General features: G+C 32.9%; 1 protein-coding gene across 1 annotated transcript; it reads right to left on the bottom strand.

Annotated features, from left to right (window-relative positions):
* Positions 1-11,683: 11,683 nt before the first annotated feature.
* Positions 11,684-13,246, bottom strand: LOC107434446 (vacuolar iron transporter 1). Its single transcript, XM_060813547.1, has 4 exons — positions 12,906-13,246; positions 12,614-12,699; positions 12,397-12,511; positions 11,684-12,178 (listed from the first exon to the last, which is right to left on the bottom strand). Exons 1-4 carry the CDS (start codon positions 13,145-13,147, stop codon positions 11,881-11,883), a joined length of 741 nt encoding a protein of 246 aa, XP_060669530.1. The 5' UTR covers positions 13,148-13,246; the 3' UTR covers positions 11,684-11,880.
* Between the last annotated feature and the right edge of the window lie 3,732 nt (positions 13,247-16,978).

Below are 16,978 nucleotides of genomic sequence, written 5' to 3'. Positions count from 1 at the left end.
GGCGGTGCAACTGGGTACTCGCCGGAACAGTGACTTCTGGCGAGCCGCCGCGGTCACCTGCAACTGTCACCCGCGGCGGCGCGTGCGGTGGCCGTTGGCTGAGATTTTTGGGGGTTTTGTAGATCGAGGGGAGAGGATTCCAACAGAACCGGCGGTGAGGCAAACAGAGGCCGGACGGCGAAGAGATTGGGGTTTGAAGATTTTCTGCGTCTCGCCGGAAAATGCTTCGATCCCAGCGCGTCGGAGGTCCGGTGGCCGTGAAATTTGGTGGGTAGGCCGGAATCCCCACGGGTGAGAGACTGGTTAGGCGCGTGTGGCTTAAAAGTGGTCGGAAACAGGTCAACGGCGGTGGCTGGCGGTGGAGGGGAAAAATCGCCGCCGAGCTTCGCTGGCTCGGTCTGGGCACGTTCGGCGACAGACGGTAGTGAGGTTTTGGGGTTCGGCCAGAAATGGGAAGGCACTCCCGTTTGGCCGGTGCGTGTAGCAAGGATCGACCGGAAAATTTGACGATTTTCGGCGGCCGGTCGTTTCTCTCTCCCTCTCTCTCTCCTCTCTCTCCTCCCCAGTGTTTTTGCCAAATAAAAGCCACCGTGAGTGACACTGTTCACCCACATGGACCAATCAGGTGATGACACATGGCATTACTGTGCACTTAAGCCAGATATAATAAAATATTACGGTATCCGGCGAACTTCAAACATGCATAACTTTTTAACCAGATGTCCAATTTAAGCGTGCCGCTAGTCTATGAACTCATATCGACGAGTACCTTACAACCATACAAAAGTCAAAACAAAATTACACAATAAGAAAAAGTCAACTCCCGGCACCTTTTGGCCAGTTTGCACCTCGACTTGTTTTGCCCATAACTTTCAAACCGTAGCTCCGTTTTCGACGTGCTACTAGTCTACGAACTCAGGGAATCATGCACTTCGCCACGGTACCATGGTCAACTAGAAATTTCAACTGGAACAAAAAATCAACTTTTGACCCACTCGGTCAACGGTCAACCTCGGTCAACATGCACGAATTCAAATGTGGTTTGGGTCGGGGTGTTACAATTCACTTCTAAAGTAATTATTTTCTTTCACATGTTTACAATAATGCCATATAAATTATTTCTAATAATTCAAACAAAATTTATCCTTCTTTTTTTTTTTTTTTAATGTGTAAATGATTCTAATCAATTTATAATAAGTGACATTGTTTTGTGTTGTTTTCTTTTAATATCAATAATAATGAATATAATTGTATAATTACTTATTTACTCATAATGAATTTTAATTTTTCTCAATTACCTAGAAATCTAAGTCAATATATTTATGAAAAGAAAAATCAAACTTTTACGAGTGTTTCTTCTCTTTATCATTAGAATAGTTTGAACAAAAAAATTATTTTGCTAGCTTGAATTAGAAACAAATGTTTTCGATGGCATTGTTGTAAACATGCAGAAGAGATCGAAAATGGTAATTTATTTGACATTGTTATTCTTTTTCTCAGCCAAACACCAAAAAATAAAAAATAAAATAAAAAGAAAAAGGGTCTCTGATTGGCCGTGGTCGGTAACCGCTAATTATAGCCTTTTTGTTACATCGTATCAATGTTTCTACATAACATACATATATTAATTAAAAAATAAATTTTGAAAATGATTAGAGGCATATCCTATTCATCACATAATGATATTGAGTTCTGACTCCTCCATATCCTAGATCAGAATAAAAAGGAGAGAAAAATAAATAAATAAATAAAAACCATATTAATTGTTAAATGATGCCCTTCAAATTACAAAGCTAACACGGAGCTCACGAAGAACCATATTGTTGAATGATGCCACATTTTTATTTTATAATGATCTGAATATTATATATACGATATAGAGTGGTTTCTTTTTCTTTTTCTTTTTTGCATTTTCTTTTTCTTTAGCATTTTTTTTTTTCTTTAGCATATTGAGCGTTTGAAATAGAAAGTAAATGTATAGTAACATTTATCATTAAATATAGTCCAACTATCCAAGATCCTTTTGTTGACGTCATATATCGATAGCTTAATGATTGTGCTTTATGGGGGAAGATCCAAGTCCAGTTTTCAAAAACTCACGGTGATATTTTGTAGTATTTCAATAATTGCCATGCTCTTAAAATATATATGCCAGACTTTTAGGGACATCGCTTACTTAATTCGCCTATAAGGGACGATCCAATGCTCTTCCTTTATATATTTACTTAATCTGGATATTAGGATGATTTTAATTATAGTCCTAATACAAACTATGTTGTACACTAATTGAATACTTGAAAATCATATCAACAAGAATATAAAGAATGATAAACAGCAAGGCTTCTTATTCACGAAAGTTTTTCCCAACAGGAGGAATGGGCTTTTGGTTGAAGTTTAATTATCTGGAGACTAATATGGACGTGCATTGGCAAATTTAAATTATATTGGGACAGCTTTTGCAAAGCCCTGCCAGTTGTCAAAGATCTTGTGGCCTTGTAAGATTAGCATATTTTCCAAACTTCAAAATGTCCTTCAAATGAAGATTTTCATAGCTTATCTACTGAAAGAGTGAGGAAATTATACAAGAAGGGCAAGTACTTTTTTCATGACCGAAAACAAAGCAAAGGCCTTCATACAAATTGGAACATGGTGGACGGTCCAAAGCACCAGTAGAGCTGAATAAGGAAACAGGTTAAAACTGCAGTCACTAATCACAGTTTCCAACATTGCATATATGTCCTTGGCAATCAATCTGTAGCACAATTTTGATTGTAACATATATAATTACTGGAGGTCAGTTCCTCTATTTTTCTTTTCTAGTGAAAGCGGTCAGTTCCTTTTTTTGTAAAGAAAGAAAAACAAGCATCAAAGTTTAATACATGCCAGGATTTTTTTTTTTTGGGTTCGTTTATGTATTTATTTTCATGTGAATATCTAATTATTTTAATCTGAATATATAATGAGAATGCTTGAAGCATAGATGGGTTCATCTTGGTTTTCATATATCAAATGCTACGAAATTTTGGGCTACTTGTATATATATATATATATATACATATATGTAAAAGATAAAAAAGGAAATGAAGAGAAGAGGTATTTTGAAAATTCTAACATTGAGAGCCAAGCGTCTATGGATGTTATAATGGTCAACCGTGAGAGCAAGTATGAAACTTCCCATAACAAGGGAGATGACATCGTCCATTTAAAATTGTGCAACGTCACCAGAGGAAGCGATTCTGAAGAGAGGGAAGAGAAAAAGCGGAGACATGGAGGTGAAAGCTCCTGAGTATCATTTTTCCAAGGAAGGGAACAATCATTAACCGATCTTCATAAATTCAACTGTGACAGCAAATGAAACATGTTATAGGTTTGAAAGAACATTTTCAAAACGTAAAATCTATACTTTTTGTCTCTTCTCCTCTATTGATCAGAAGAAGACCCTTGAAACTCATGTTTTCAAGGTTATTCTTCCTGAAAGAGATATTGGAGGTTGAATTTGAAGATGACAGAATACTGCAGATCATTGGAGACAGGGACAAAGAACAAGAGAAGAAGAATTATAAATGATATTGGATAGAGAGGAGCAGTGAGAAGTTTCTTCACCGGTATAAACGGTCTAAAAATGCTAAGATGGATGCATTAAGTAAAGACTAGGCTAGAGAATGGATGGATGCATTAAGTAAAGATCAGCATGGAGAATGGAGTTCTCAAAGAGCCTGTTCCAAAAGAGGAGGCGAAGAAGCCTGGTGTTAAGGCTGTTGATATTTCTGGCCCATTTTTAAATTCTAGTTTTTCTATTAAATAATGTATCAGTGCTTTAGAACGTGGGTTATGGTGTGAGTGAGATGACTTTTTCCTCTTTGTGGATTTTTAACTCAGTGTATGTACGATAATTGGATGCTTGCTTTTTCTGGGTTTTTCAAATATTTATATATATATATATATTCTAATCTAGTGCGGCTTTTAAGCTTCTGTATTTTTCTCTTACATTTTTCTTTTTCTAGAAATGCAGTTTTCATTTTAACCACAGTGCTGTCATATATATATATATATATATATTCAAATAAACCCCAAGTCTTTATCGCTAATTTTAATTTTTTAGAGTTTTTTTGTAATTTAAATAAATATACCAATATACCAAGCACCATTAAAATGTATTTAGGTTTTACCAACCAACCAAACCAACCTTTTTGTGTTGGGTAGGAAAGATCAGAGTCAAACATTCATGATCGAAGGCCAACTCAACAAGTATACGTGGGACCCATGGCCACATGGACACCTTGAAGAAATTGCACCCAGCGACCAAGACACCTCAATCTGAATTGGATATAGGTGTTTCAAAGCAAAGGGCACGAGTACTGAAGCGCATGACATGAGCAATCACATCACAAGTGGAGCCTCAACCCTCAGCAGTGACATGCCAAGCAGGAACAACAACATCTAAAAACTAAAAAGTGAATACTAACTAGACAAAAGCGAATAGTGACTCACTTTATTTTCAGGCCTATATTCTCTTTCAGGCGTGGTGAAAGGTAGGCTTCTCTGTTCTAATAAAATTTATTAATACAATAAGAAAGTTATAAAAAAGGTTGGCTTAATTTTTATATATACCAATAAATGTATTTTAGGGTTTTTCACGAGGTGCTGTCAAACTATTTTTTATGAGAAATGTTACATGTATTAAATTTTTTTATCAAAATTTTAATAATTAATTATATAATAGTTTTTTAATGATATTAAATTGATATTTTTCTATTTTTATGAAAATATGTTCACTTAAAAAATTCTAAATCATAGATACTAAAATTTTGATTAAAAAAAAATAGAATTCGATCGTGCTAAATTTATCCATTTTTTATATTATATATTCATATAATATAATTAGGAGAGAGATGCTAACCTAAAATGTAATTTAAAAAATTGGCCTTTTTTAGAGATCTCCATCAAATGAAACAAAATCTCATGTATTCCATGATCTTGTGGCACTTTAATAATGTACACCAACCTTCTTTTTGATGAATTAATAATACACAAATCTTTTTGTAAATTTGTAAGCAGCTAAAAATCAGATTTTATTGGAGTTCAAACAGAAGCTATGACACAGGGATTACCCCTTGCCAATTATACAATTTTTCCTGAAAATTTCTCAACCACTTGTTGAAGATTTTTTTAATTTTTTTCGTTGGTAATACAAAATTGTTTATAACATAGAAAACAAAAAAATCAATTGATAGTAATTTCGACTGTTGTTGGAATATGTTAAAATAAAAATTTCAACAATATGTTGTTTTCTAAATATGTAAGAAATGTGCATTAGGGTGTACCACTTCAAACATATGTTGGAAAAAATTTCAACAATCTATTATTTTCTAATATGTAAGAAATATGCGTCAAGGTGTACAACTTCAAACTATCCAAGTAAAAAAACTATTCAAAAAAAAAAAAAAGCTACAAAATTCAATTGCAATTGCCTTAATGATTAAAGACTTTAAAAAATAAAATTTCAACTAAAAACAACTGACTAATTAAAATTAAATTTTAATAAGAATAAACTTAAATAATTTAAAGTTTATAAGCAGTCAAATCAAATTTTATTAGAGTTCAAATGGAAGCTATGACACTAAGACTACCCTTACCAATTATATTATTTTTCTTGAAAAATTCTCAACCACTTGTTAAAGATTTTTTTTTTAAATTTTTTATTCCGTAATACAAAATGGTTTATAACATAGAAAACAAAAAAAGCAATTAATATGTAATTTTGACTGTCCTTGGAATATGTTGGAAAAATTTTCAATAATATGTTGTCTTATAAATATGTAAGAAATGTGCATTGGGGTATACCATTTCATGTTGGAAACCGCTTCAAACATATGTTAGAAAAATTTTCAACAATCTTTTGTTCTCTAAATATGCAAGAAATGTATGTCAATGTGTACCACTTTAAACATATATTGAATTGGCTTCTAAATAATCTACAAGATTCAACAGCAATAGCTTTAAAATCTATAAGATTCAATTGCAATTACCTTAATGATTAAAAAAACTTTAAAAAATAAAATTTTAACTAAGAACAACTGACTAATTAAAATTAAATTCTAATAAGAATAAATTTAAATATTTTAAAGTCTTTTAATTATATGTAGAAGTCTGTATATATATGTATGTATAGGTGGAAAGTTTCTCAATATATTTGTTGTATTTCCGATGTGGGACTTTTCATTTTACATTGTTAATGAATTTTATTTGTACTTGTGACTATTTAAAGCTTTCTAGTAGAACAATCCATTCTTTTTCAATATATGAGCAATAATTAAAAGAATATTTCAATAATTAAATATTAAATTAATAAAAATTCCAAATTAAATTATATCCAAACAAATGTATATATACACTGGATTATTCCATGTTTGCACGTGCTTAATTACACAAAAATTAGACACATTCAATTGGAAATTTATTCATTTTTTTTGTTGGATTAATTGTATAAATTCAAGCTTATATGGTTATAAAAATAACCAATGATTATATAAAGTAATTATAGTAAGCTGATTATGAGGAATCATTTTTTAAATTTTTTTGGTATATATTGTATTTTTTATTGACTATTTATTCGTAAAAAAAAAAAAGAAATTTAATTTGAAAATGCGGTTTAATTAAAGGTATTCTTTATTACAAGACAATATGTAAACATGTTTTCTTAAACTATTCTCTTCTCATCCTAAGTGACATTCTCCTTTTTGACCACTCTCATGATGTCTTAAGCAATCCATCTATTTAACATTGTAAAAAATCTTTCTAAAAGATCAGACTTTGTACGACTTGACGACAGATTTTCTACTACCTTGCATTCTAATCCTTGCACGGAATCACAAGAACCGAAAATTTTCTGTACATGAAAATCATAGTTGGTTTTTTTACATAGAGGAAGTGAAAAGAAATACATGGTAAAACCCTCTTTCTTTCTTTCTTTCTTTCTTTTTTTAATGGCCTCAATGCCAATGATTTTGTTTGTTTGGCAATGAATACATGTTTATATCTATACTACATTATCTTAAGTCACCCATTGTAACACCCCGTCCCAAATCGCACCGGAATCCGTGCACGTTGACCGAGGTTGACCGTTGACCGTTGACCAAAGGGGTCAAAAGTTGACTTTTTGACTCGGTGGGAATTTCGAGATGACTAGGGCACCGTGGCGAAGTGCACGATGCCACGAGTTCGTAGACTGGTAGCACGTCGAAAACGGAGCTACGGTTTGAAAGTTATGGACGAAACAAGTTGCGGTCCAAACTGTCCAAGGGGTGCCGGAGTTGACTTTTTGTTTATGGGGAATTGAGCTTTGACTCATGCATGGTTGTGAAGTGCTCGTCGATACGAGTTCACAGACTAGCGGCACGCTCAAAACGGACATCCGGTTAAAAAGTTATGGACGTTTGAAGTTTATCGGATACTGTATTATTTTAATGTTTTTGGGTCGTGAACAGTGAAATGCCACGTGTCAGCTTCTGAGTGGTCCACGTGGCATGAACAGTGTCACGCAGGGTTTTAATTTTGAAAAACTCTCGGGGAAGAGAGAGAAAGAGAAAGAAGAGAGAGAAAGAGAGAGAGGAGAGAGAAAGAGAGAGAGAGAGAGCCACCGCCGGCCACCGGATTTTGCCACTGTTCCGGTTGAGTTACTGTACACGCACCGGACAGAAAGCTTGCCCACCTCATTTCCGGCAAAACCTCCAAATTTCACGGCGAACGGCCGCCGGACGCGCCCGGATCGGATGTCCGAAGTTTGGCGGCGATTTTTCCCCTCCACCGCCGGCCACCGCGAATCGGCACTGTTCCGGCCATTTTCCGGCCACACGCGCCTGACAGCCTTGATCCTCTCCTCAAGTCCGGCCTACCCACCAAAAATCACGGCCATCGGACCACCGACGCGCCGGGATCGGAGCGTTTTCCGGCGAGGGGTCGAAAATCTTCAAACGGTGATTTCTCCGCCGTCCGACCTCCGTTTTACTCACCGTCGGTCCCGTTGGATTGCTCTCCTCACGATCTACAAATCTGCAAAATTTCACAGCAAACGGCCACCGCCGGAAAATACTGTTCCGACGATGGTTGCCGGTGACGTGGCGGCCCGCCGGAAAATACTGTTCCGGCGAGTACCCGAAAATTCCGGCCAGCTCCAGTCCGCAGTGTTCGACCTCCTGAACCCAAATCCGACTTCCGTTTCCGCCAATTCGCGACGGTTTGGGAGAATTGCGGAGCCGAAACCCGAAAAGCTTCCCGACGAAATTCAAACCCCGTCGGGTACGATCATCGGAAATTAAGACCGGATCTGTGATTAGCATCACTCGAGCTTCGATTCGGTATATGATTCGTAAATTTTAGTTATCGTTTGTGTTTTGACCCCCCAGATACCGGGTATTATTTACCCGAATAAAATATTAATTTATTTGACTGTCTGTGAGCTCCAGGTGAGTGACCCACCTTCAAATTAATTTTGGGGAATTTAATTGATGAATATATTATGTGTGAATTAAATATTTGGAATTTAATTTCTATGTGCCAAATATTTATTGAATTTATTGTAGAATTATTTATGAATTTATTGGATTTAAGAAAATGCGAATTCTACAATTTATGCCATGTGGAATTATTTTATGGTTTTGAGGATTTTGAAATTGGTGTGGTTTTAATGGTAAATTGGGCATGATTTGATTTTCAAATATTTCAAAGAAAATATTTGGTTATATTGGTGATTTCAATTTTTATAAAATATGCCCATGGAATATTATGAGATTTGATTATGATATTTCGAGAAATTATTTATGCTATTGGGAAAATGTGGATATTTGAATTGATGGATTTGGAAGTTGGTGGATTTGAAAATCATGGAATTTATGGTATGGATTATAAGGAAATTGTGGAGAATTTCCCGGTTCAAGCGGATGGATTATGCCCGCTATGCTTATGAAAAATGTGAAATTTGTTTTATGATTTAAATTTATGGATTTTATGATTTTTAGATGCACCGTGCACGTACTGGTGTTCTGATTATGTGATATGGTATATGTGATATGGTTAGTGTGCACACGGTTGTGATTAGCGCGCAGGTGGGTGTGATTAGCGCGCAGGTGATGTGATTAGCGCGCAGGTGGGTGTGAGTAGCGCGCGGTTGATATTATGAGGGTGTCCTGTGGATGCCATCGGAGAGGGCGGCCACCCCCCTTTGGCCGGGACACCAGGTTAGCAGCGGCGCTGTGGGACGCCACGCGACCGTATGCCGGTTTCTCTCTATAACCTCCTGTCTGGCGGTACCTTGGGACGCTGGGTACTGTTGGCGCCACTGGTATATAGTGGGTGCATCAAATGATTTTCAGAACTGTGTTTTAAAAAAATAAAATGTTTGGAAACTGAATTGGAATTAAAAATATAATTGTTACCGCTTATGGTATTTAATTGATGTCTTGGTTTTCGGGGAATATGGATAAAGGGTTTTGTGAAATTGTTTTAAAAGGGGAACCTTTCCAACTGAGAGAATTGTAAGGGTTGTGAGAGAAAATATTATTTCCAAATAATTATTATTTATACTTATTACTGTGATATTATATGGTATAGTAGTAGGGTCGCTCACTGAGATGATTAGCATCTCACACTCTTAAATTCCGTTCCTCTAGGTTCCAGGTTGTCGGTGTTCATTCGGAGCGGACTTGATCTTCCTCGCTGTTTTACTTCGTGAAGTACCCTGTTCTTCTTTATTGCGGTTGTACTATTTCTTTCATTCTTGTTGTATTTATTTTGCACTGGATTACTGTATTTTGAAGTGCTGGAATTTGTGGAACCAATTTGTAGTTTGTGGGAGGAATAAGGGGATATTTTTGAAGTGTGTTTTCAGTGCAGGTAAATTTGTGGTAAGTAAATCCCTTAGGGGAGGTGCTGCCGGATTTTCCGTTGGAAGGTTCGGTGGTATTTCCCTGGGATCAGGGCTGTCTAGGGTTCCGGAGGAGGAATTCTGGACGGGTCCTGACACCCATAGTCTTGCCTTAGTACTGCTAATTCACACGGTTCCCTTTCTCAATCACTTCGTCCAAAAAAAAATTTTCATCTTAATATACATATTGAATGAGAGACTGAAAATGAAAGGAACATAATTAGCAGCTTATTTTTGTTGAAGCCATATGCCTCAATTTTGTTTCTAACCATCAAAAACATCCCTTCTCACCTACAGGCTCAATATTCTAACCTAAATCTCACATCCCTCTTTAATTTTTTTTTTTTTCCGCTTATATACATAAGTATTGAAATTAAATAGTTCTTATCCACATCAGCATCATCATATACTATAAATGGGGTTTCCCTTTCAAGATCCAGAATTACTGGCTTAAGATTATTATATCTTTATTTTGCTGCCAATTTAAGTGTGACTACCGTCTAATTAAGTAGATCTAGAAAAAGCAATCTGCAATCTGAAATTTTAGCATGAAGATAGGGTGCCCAAGTGAAAATCCAAGCAACTGGAATGTTATTATATTTTAGACTTCTTAAAATAATTGAGAAAGTACTTTTCCATTTAGAGTTGCAAACCAAATTTCCTACCCAATCCAGTTGACAACTGTAGTCCATGAAGCTTAGGAATGAGATGTATCAAATGGAATCTTGGCTTTCTTTCAAAAGTGCCAACCTAGCAAATTTCTCTAAATGGCTGTAGTTAATAACCACTTAGCCTTTTTTTTACACGGTGTTAATTTCTACATAACATACATATATACATTAATTAAAAAACGAAATTTGATAATGATTAGAGGAGAAACCACTATTTCGTCACATAGTGATACTGAGTTCGACCCCTTCATATACTAGATTAAAAGAAAATGAAAGATATGAGAGAGAAAGCCATTATTACATCCTTCCTAACTTTTGCCCTTCAAATTAAAAACCTAACACGTATCTCAGGAAGAACCACATGGTTAAATGATGCCACATTTTTATTTTATAATGACCTGAATAATATACACACACACACACACACGATATAGAGGAGTTTCCCTTCTTCTTTTTTTTTTTTTTAATTTTATTTTTCTTCAGCATATAGAGCGTTTGAAACAGGAAGTGATCAATAATATATATTAACTTTGATCATTATTACCAAGTTTCCAGCTTCAAAAAGAGTTAGGTGAAAAGGTGTGGATAAAATAATTAATATTTATATGTATAGTCCAAGATACTTTTGTTGATGCATATCGGTAACACAATGATTGTGCTTTATGGGGGAATATCGAACTTCAAAAACCAGGTGATATATTTTCCAGTATTTCAATAATCGTCAAGGTCTTAAAATATGGCAGACAGTTTAGGGGTCTCGTTTGCTTATATTGCATATATATATATATATATATATACACTTCAAACAATATTAATAATCTTTAATCAAGCATTAATCCAAAATTAATAATTACATTGGCCTATTAGGGAAAGTCCGAATGCTCTTCCCTTGTGTATTTAATCTAGATATTAGGACAATCTTAATCATTTGAGCTAGCTTTTCATTTCAAGAAATTTGAATTCAAAATTATTGTGAGTTTATAATAGTGAACACTGTTTTTTCACTGCTAAATTGATACTAGGATGAACTTTCATTCAATTTGCATAACTTTCATTAGTTTTGCATTAAAAGTTTATTAAGGCAAGTGAATTGCTTATGAAATTAAATATATATATATATATATATTAATTAACTAGGTAAAAAGTACAAAGCAACATTACTTCACTAGTTAATCCAAACACCGCACTATCCCGTTCTCCTAAATAGAAAATCAAGTTAAAAAAGACAAGAAAAATAAAAGAGAAATTAAGATACATATATATATATATATATATATATCTTAATAATTAAGCTCTGAAAACCTTAGCAATACTATAAGCAGCTGCAGAAGCAATGGCACCAATTAAAGCAGTCTGCATGGCACTCTTGAAGGGTTGGCTACCAGTGAAATATCCCTTGGCAAAACCAAATATCAGCAATGCTACTATTGTCAATATTACTGATGCTACCACAGCTTCATCTGCTGCTGGAATCACCATGTATGGCATCAATGGAACCACTCCTCCCATTATATATGAAATTGCTATTGTCAATGCACTCTGTAGTGCTCTCATTGGATCTGGCTTTTCCAGCCCTAGTTCAAACCTGCATTTTTATATATTATTAATCAATTAAATATTAATCCCCATTAACTGATCAAGTACTTGTCCAGCGGCAAAATAATCCCAAGCTCAAATTCCCACCCTCAATATATATATATATATATATAACGCTAATTAATTACTCTATATATATATAACGCTAATTAATTACTCTAAGTAAGATTAATTAATATGTTAATGAGATTAATATTAATTTCTTACTTCATCATGAAATCCACCCATGCTTCGGGGTTTCTCCTTAAAGCATTCACCACTGGCCCATATTCATGTGGTTCTGCCCCATACTGTGCCAATATCTCTGCAACCTCAGCAGCCTCTATGGAATATTTCATTTAAAATTAATAATGTCAGATTTATGTGATATTTTATTTAATCCAATCTAATTAATTAAATAATAATGACTATAATAAATAGAGACCTATTTCAGGGACAGTGATGATTTCATCTTGTTCTCTTTTTAGCTCTCTCATATAATGGTCCGCTTCACTTTTTGCTGCGAGATACCTGCCATACACATATATATGAAGTATATTATAAACCCACACTAGCAAAGAAATATTAATTAACTTTCTATAATTTGTTCTATTTGCAATAATACCTTTTGCTATCTTAATTAATAAATTAGTCCCTAACAAAAATTAATAATAATAAACTAAGCATATTACAAAAATTAATAATATATTATGAGAGATAAATTATTAATAAAATACCCGCCGAGCCCCATAGAAATGGCACCAGCAGCAACTTCAGCAACACCAGCAATGAGAATGATAGAGGAGCTAACATCGGCGCCGGATAAACCTGCCGCCAAGGCGAACGGAACGGTGAGACCGTCCGATACACCGATGATGATGTCACGAACGACTTCACTGGACGTGAAGTGTTTCTCTTCATGAACATCATGGAGAAGCAACATCTGCTTCTCTAAGTCTGCAAACCCATTTTCTTCCATTTCAAACTGTTTTCTTGGAAAATATATGAGAAAAGGAAAATTAGTAACCAAACAAATGCTTGAAGTGGTTTTTTTTTTTTTTTTGTGTTCGGAGTCTTAAGTTGAAGGGTTTATATAGCAGGAAATGTGGGTTGAATTAAGTGGTGTCTAAAAGCAAAATTAAGAAAAGTTGGTAGGTTTTCTTCAGATTCTCCACCCCCCACCCCAAATAAATAAATAAATAGAAAGAATATTTTTCTTTTTCTGGGTCCACTTACCCACTGCTTTTTGTTCTGCCGCCGATTGGGGAAAAATCAAAAAGTTGTGCTCACTCTAAATTGGTGCTTCTCTCCTAAAATCTAGAACCCTATAAACCCTAGACACATAAAAGAACTAAATATAAACTTGGAAATATAAATGTCATTAGTAATAAGAAGACAAAATAAATGAGATTTATTTGAAATCTTTAAACTTCCAAACCTAACCAATGGCTCATTGATTAGGGGATTTCTAATATTTCAATAAATAAAATAGAAGTAGAATGAGAGAATGGACATAAAATTACTCAAACAAACAAGTAATAAAAAAATTAATTAAAAAGCTGATAGATATACACCTATCAAAGTAGTATAAAAATTGATCAAAATTGTTTATCTTCTATATCCAACTTCTGATTTGCTTGTCTTTTTGCTTAGTTTAATTAGCTTTGTTTTTACTTTTTCATTTTCCATGCTTGCATTGTATATAATATTTATGGGACATTGTGGAAACATTTCATCACTTTTTAAATATCTAAACAAAAAAGAAAATTATATCTAAATTGTCTAAAAAAAGACAATCTAAATATATTAGATCACATAATCCTAATTATTTTAGACATTTTGAATATATACATATTTTTGTATCTAAATATTTAAAATCTATTTGGTAAGCACGATAAAGATTGGGATTAGGATAAAATAGTCTTAATCCCATGCTGCAGCAGCTAACAGAATAAAGAAAATCTTAAACCCACAAAATTATCCCATTCTAGCAGGATAAAATTATCCCACTTCTATCCCCGGAATAAAATTATACCACTCTAGCAAAAACTTACTTTCTAATTTTTTTTTCTTTTCTACCTCTCGACCATAGTTTTTTTTTTTTTTAAATTACCTTACATTGTTATTTTTATTTTCTATCTTTTAGTTTCTTTTCATTCTACTATCTTTAGTTTTTTTTTTTTTCCTAATGTTTTAGTTTCTACTTTTTTTAATTGTTTTTCTTTGTCTTCCAGTATTTTTTTTCTGTTTATCTTCAGCTTTCATTTTTTTTTTCTTTTTTAGGTTTCCTCCTCTCATGTTTAAGTTTTGTTTTATTTTTTTGCAATATAATAGTTACATTTAAGAATTTTTTTGGATATTCAAAATAATATATACAATTTGGATAATTAATGTTAATAATATAATAAGTTACGTGAATAATTAAAAAAATATTAAATAAAGAAATCTAATTCAAATCACTTGGATTAATTTTAAAATTAATATGTTATTGAAAATTTATATTCATTTTTATTAGTTATTATAAAAAAAAAATTGGTCTAATTTTATTGAAACCAAACAAAAGATTAGATTAATTTTTATCTCATATAATCCCAATCCCTACACTAATCCAATCATATCCTGCTTACCAAATAGGTCTTAAAAAATGATGAAATATTTCCCCACATAAACTTCATCTATTTTATGTGACCAATATCATTCATAATATATATTTTTTCATAATATCTTCCAAGTATCCTAATCTTTAATCAAGTTTACATTAAACACTTTTCCAAATATTCCACATATCATAAATCCATCAAATTAATAATAATTCTAACTTAACTTTGGTATAGCATCCCACCACAGGTTCGGCAGTCTATTAATTGGGTTGGTATATACGAGTCAACCAGAAGAGTCTTAGTCGAAAGCAAAAACATTAATTAACCCAAAAAAAACAAAAAAAAAAACAAAAAAAAAAAAGTACAAAAATAGAGTCGTGTGTGAAGCACATGCCTTGAGCAGATGTCGAATCATGAACCCCACAATCACATTAAGGTTCGGTGAAGTAACAACATTATGATACTTAATAGGATATTTTACATTTTTGAAAATGTAGTAGGGAATGTGGTCAAGAAAAGCGGATAAAGACTGACTCTTGCTTCGCGTAGGTAAATATTAGGCGTGTGTTTGACACAGGCCTCTTTAAATTCCTATGATACTACAACTTGGCGTGTGTGTGACACAAGCCCTTTATTTTATTATTTTTGGGTGAAAACCGGCCCCAGATCAAACCTTTAGAAAAGCTAATAATGTACGTACTTGATCTACCAAAGACTCTCTCAAGCCTATGGAAGCTCCCCCCACCCCCAACCCCCCCAAAAAAACCAATAGTACGAAAATCCTTTTTCAATTTATAATAGAAGATTGGCAAATGTTTAAGGTTGTTACATCTTTTGAAATAAATTTTTAGTTTTTTAATTTTAATTGATATTTAAGGTGTCACTCATATTTATTTATCTTATCATATTATATGATCTGTTAAAGAAAATATGAAAGAAATAATTGTCTACCTTTTATTGGTTTAAATTTTTGAAAAAAATAATAATTTAATTTAGTATCAAAGTTAATTTAGCAATTCTATCATAAAAAGAAAAAAAAAAAGATACACATACAAAAAACCAAAAAATACAGATCTATATGTGGGTTTATTTTATATATTAAATTGAATTATTATTTTTTTCAAAAACTTAAATTGATTAAAAATAAATAATAATTTATTTTATATCTTTTTTTACCACTCCGTGTAGATATGTTTCTTTAAACATTTTTTATTCCATTATAAATTGGAAGATAATATTCTTTTATCACAAAATCAATATTTTTAATATATGTGTATATAATAGCATTAAAAAAAAAAAAACACGTGATATTAATTAGTCAAAAACTATATATTTTGCCAACTCATTCTGGTTTGCTAATTTTTTTTACTATATTTAGAGGAAGAAAAACAACCCACTTAATCTCTTTGAGCTAATAGCATTATATTGACAAAAAAATGTAAAAGAAGATATTGTAGTTCTCATTTTTCCTTTTTTTTTTTTTTTTTTTCCAAAACTTTGCTGGTAATCATTTTTTTCCGTTTGTTGCACTTTATCGGTGGCCTGTTTTTCTCTCAAATTAATTTCGAATAAGATATGCAATTGCTTAGGAAATTATTGGCTTACCAAAAAAAAACACATAATTGACCATTAACTTTTATTTGGTCTGGCTGAGAGACTAGCTCTGATCAAATTTCAGCGGGCTCGCACCACCATTGGATATCGTTTTTGATTCAATTGATTTTATACCACGTGGAATTTATGGGCAAAAAAAAAATATCTTCTCTTTTGCTTATGATTACTGCTTGCTTTTTTCATTTTGTTGTTTCTATTATGATTATTGTTTCTTTATGTAAAGCCTCAATATTTTTTTTTTTTTTTAACTCTCACTGCGTGGCTTCTAGATTAATTGTAATCACATCAAATTAATCGGACGATTTTAAAATTAAGACTTTTCTTTATTTGCATTAAGTTGAGATTCAAAAATTATATATTAATGGTTTGCTAACTAGTTTACATATGGTTTATTTTTCCCATATAGTATTCTAATGCATTTTTAATTATGATCTTTGAAGCAATGCAACTGTTCTTAAAATATTCTCTTGAATTTACCATAAATAAATAAATAAAAAATTCTTGTTGTATATGTGTGTGTGTGTATATATATATATATATATATAAATATATATTTACTCTCATGGAAATCCTTTAGAGTAACATTTCTCCTGTTT

The sequence above is a fragment of the Ziziphus jujuba genome, chromosome 12, assembly GCF_031755915.1.
Source record: "Ziziphus jujuba cultivar Dongzao chromosome 12, ASM3175591v1".
In the NCBI taxonomy this organism is placed as follows: domain Eukaryota; kingdom Viridiplantae; phylum Streptophyta; class Magnoliopsida; order Rosales; family Rhamnaceae; genus Ziziphus; species Ziziphus jujuba.
This window is presented reverse-complemented; position numbering and strand designations above follow the sequence as displayed.

What these genes read in the sequence shown, in the direction of transcription:
- LOC107434446 (XM_060813547.1), bottom strand. Translation starts at nt 13,147, where the DNA reads ATGGAAGAAAATGGGTTTGCAGACTTAGAGAAGCAGATGTTGCTTCTC. An exon ending in ATTTCTATGGGGCTCGGCGG is followed by an intron (nt 12,700 to 12,905) that starts GTATTTTATTAA and finishes TGTGTATGGCAG; the next exon opens with GTATCTCGCAGCAAAAAGTG. An exon ending in CATCACTGTCCCTGAAATAG is followed by an intron (nt 12,512 to 12,613) that starts GTCTCTATTTAT and finishes AATATTCCATAG; the next exon opens with AGGCTGCTGAGGTTGCAGAG.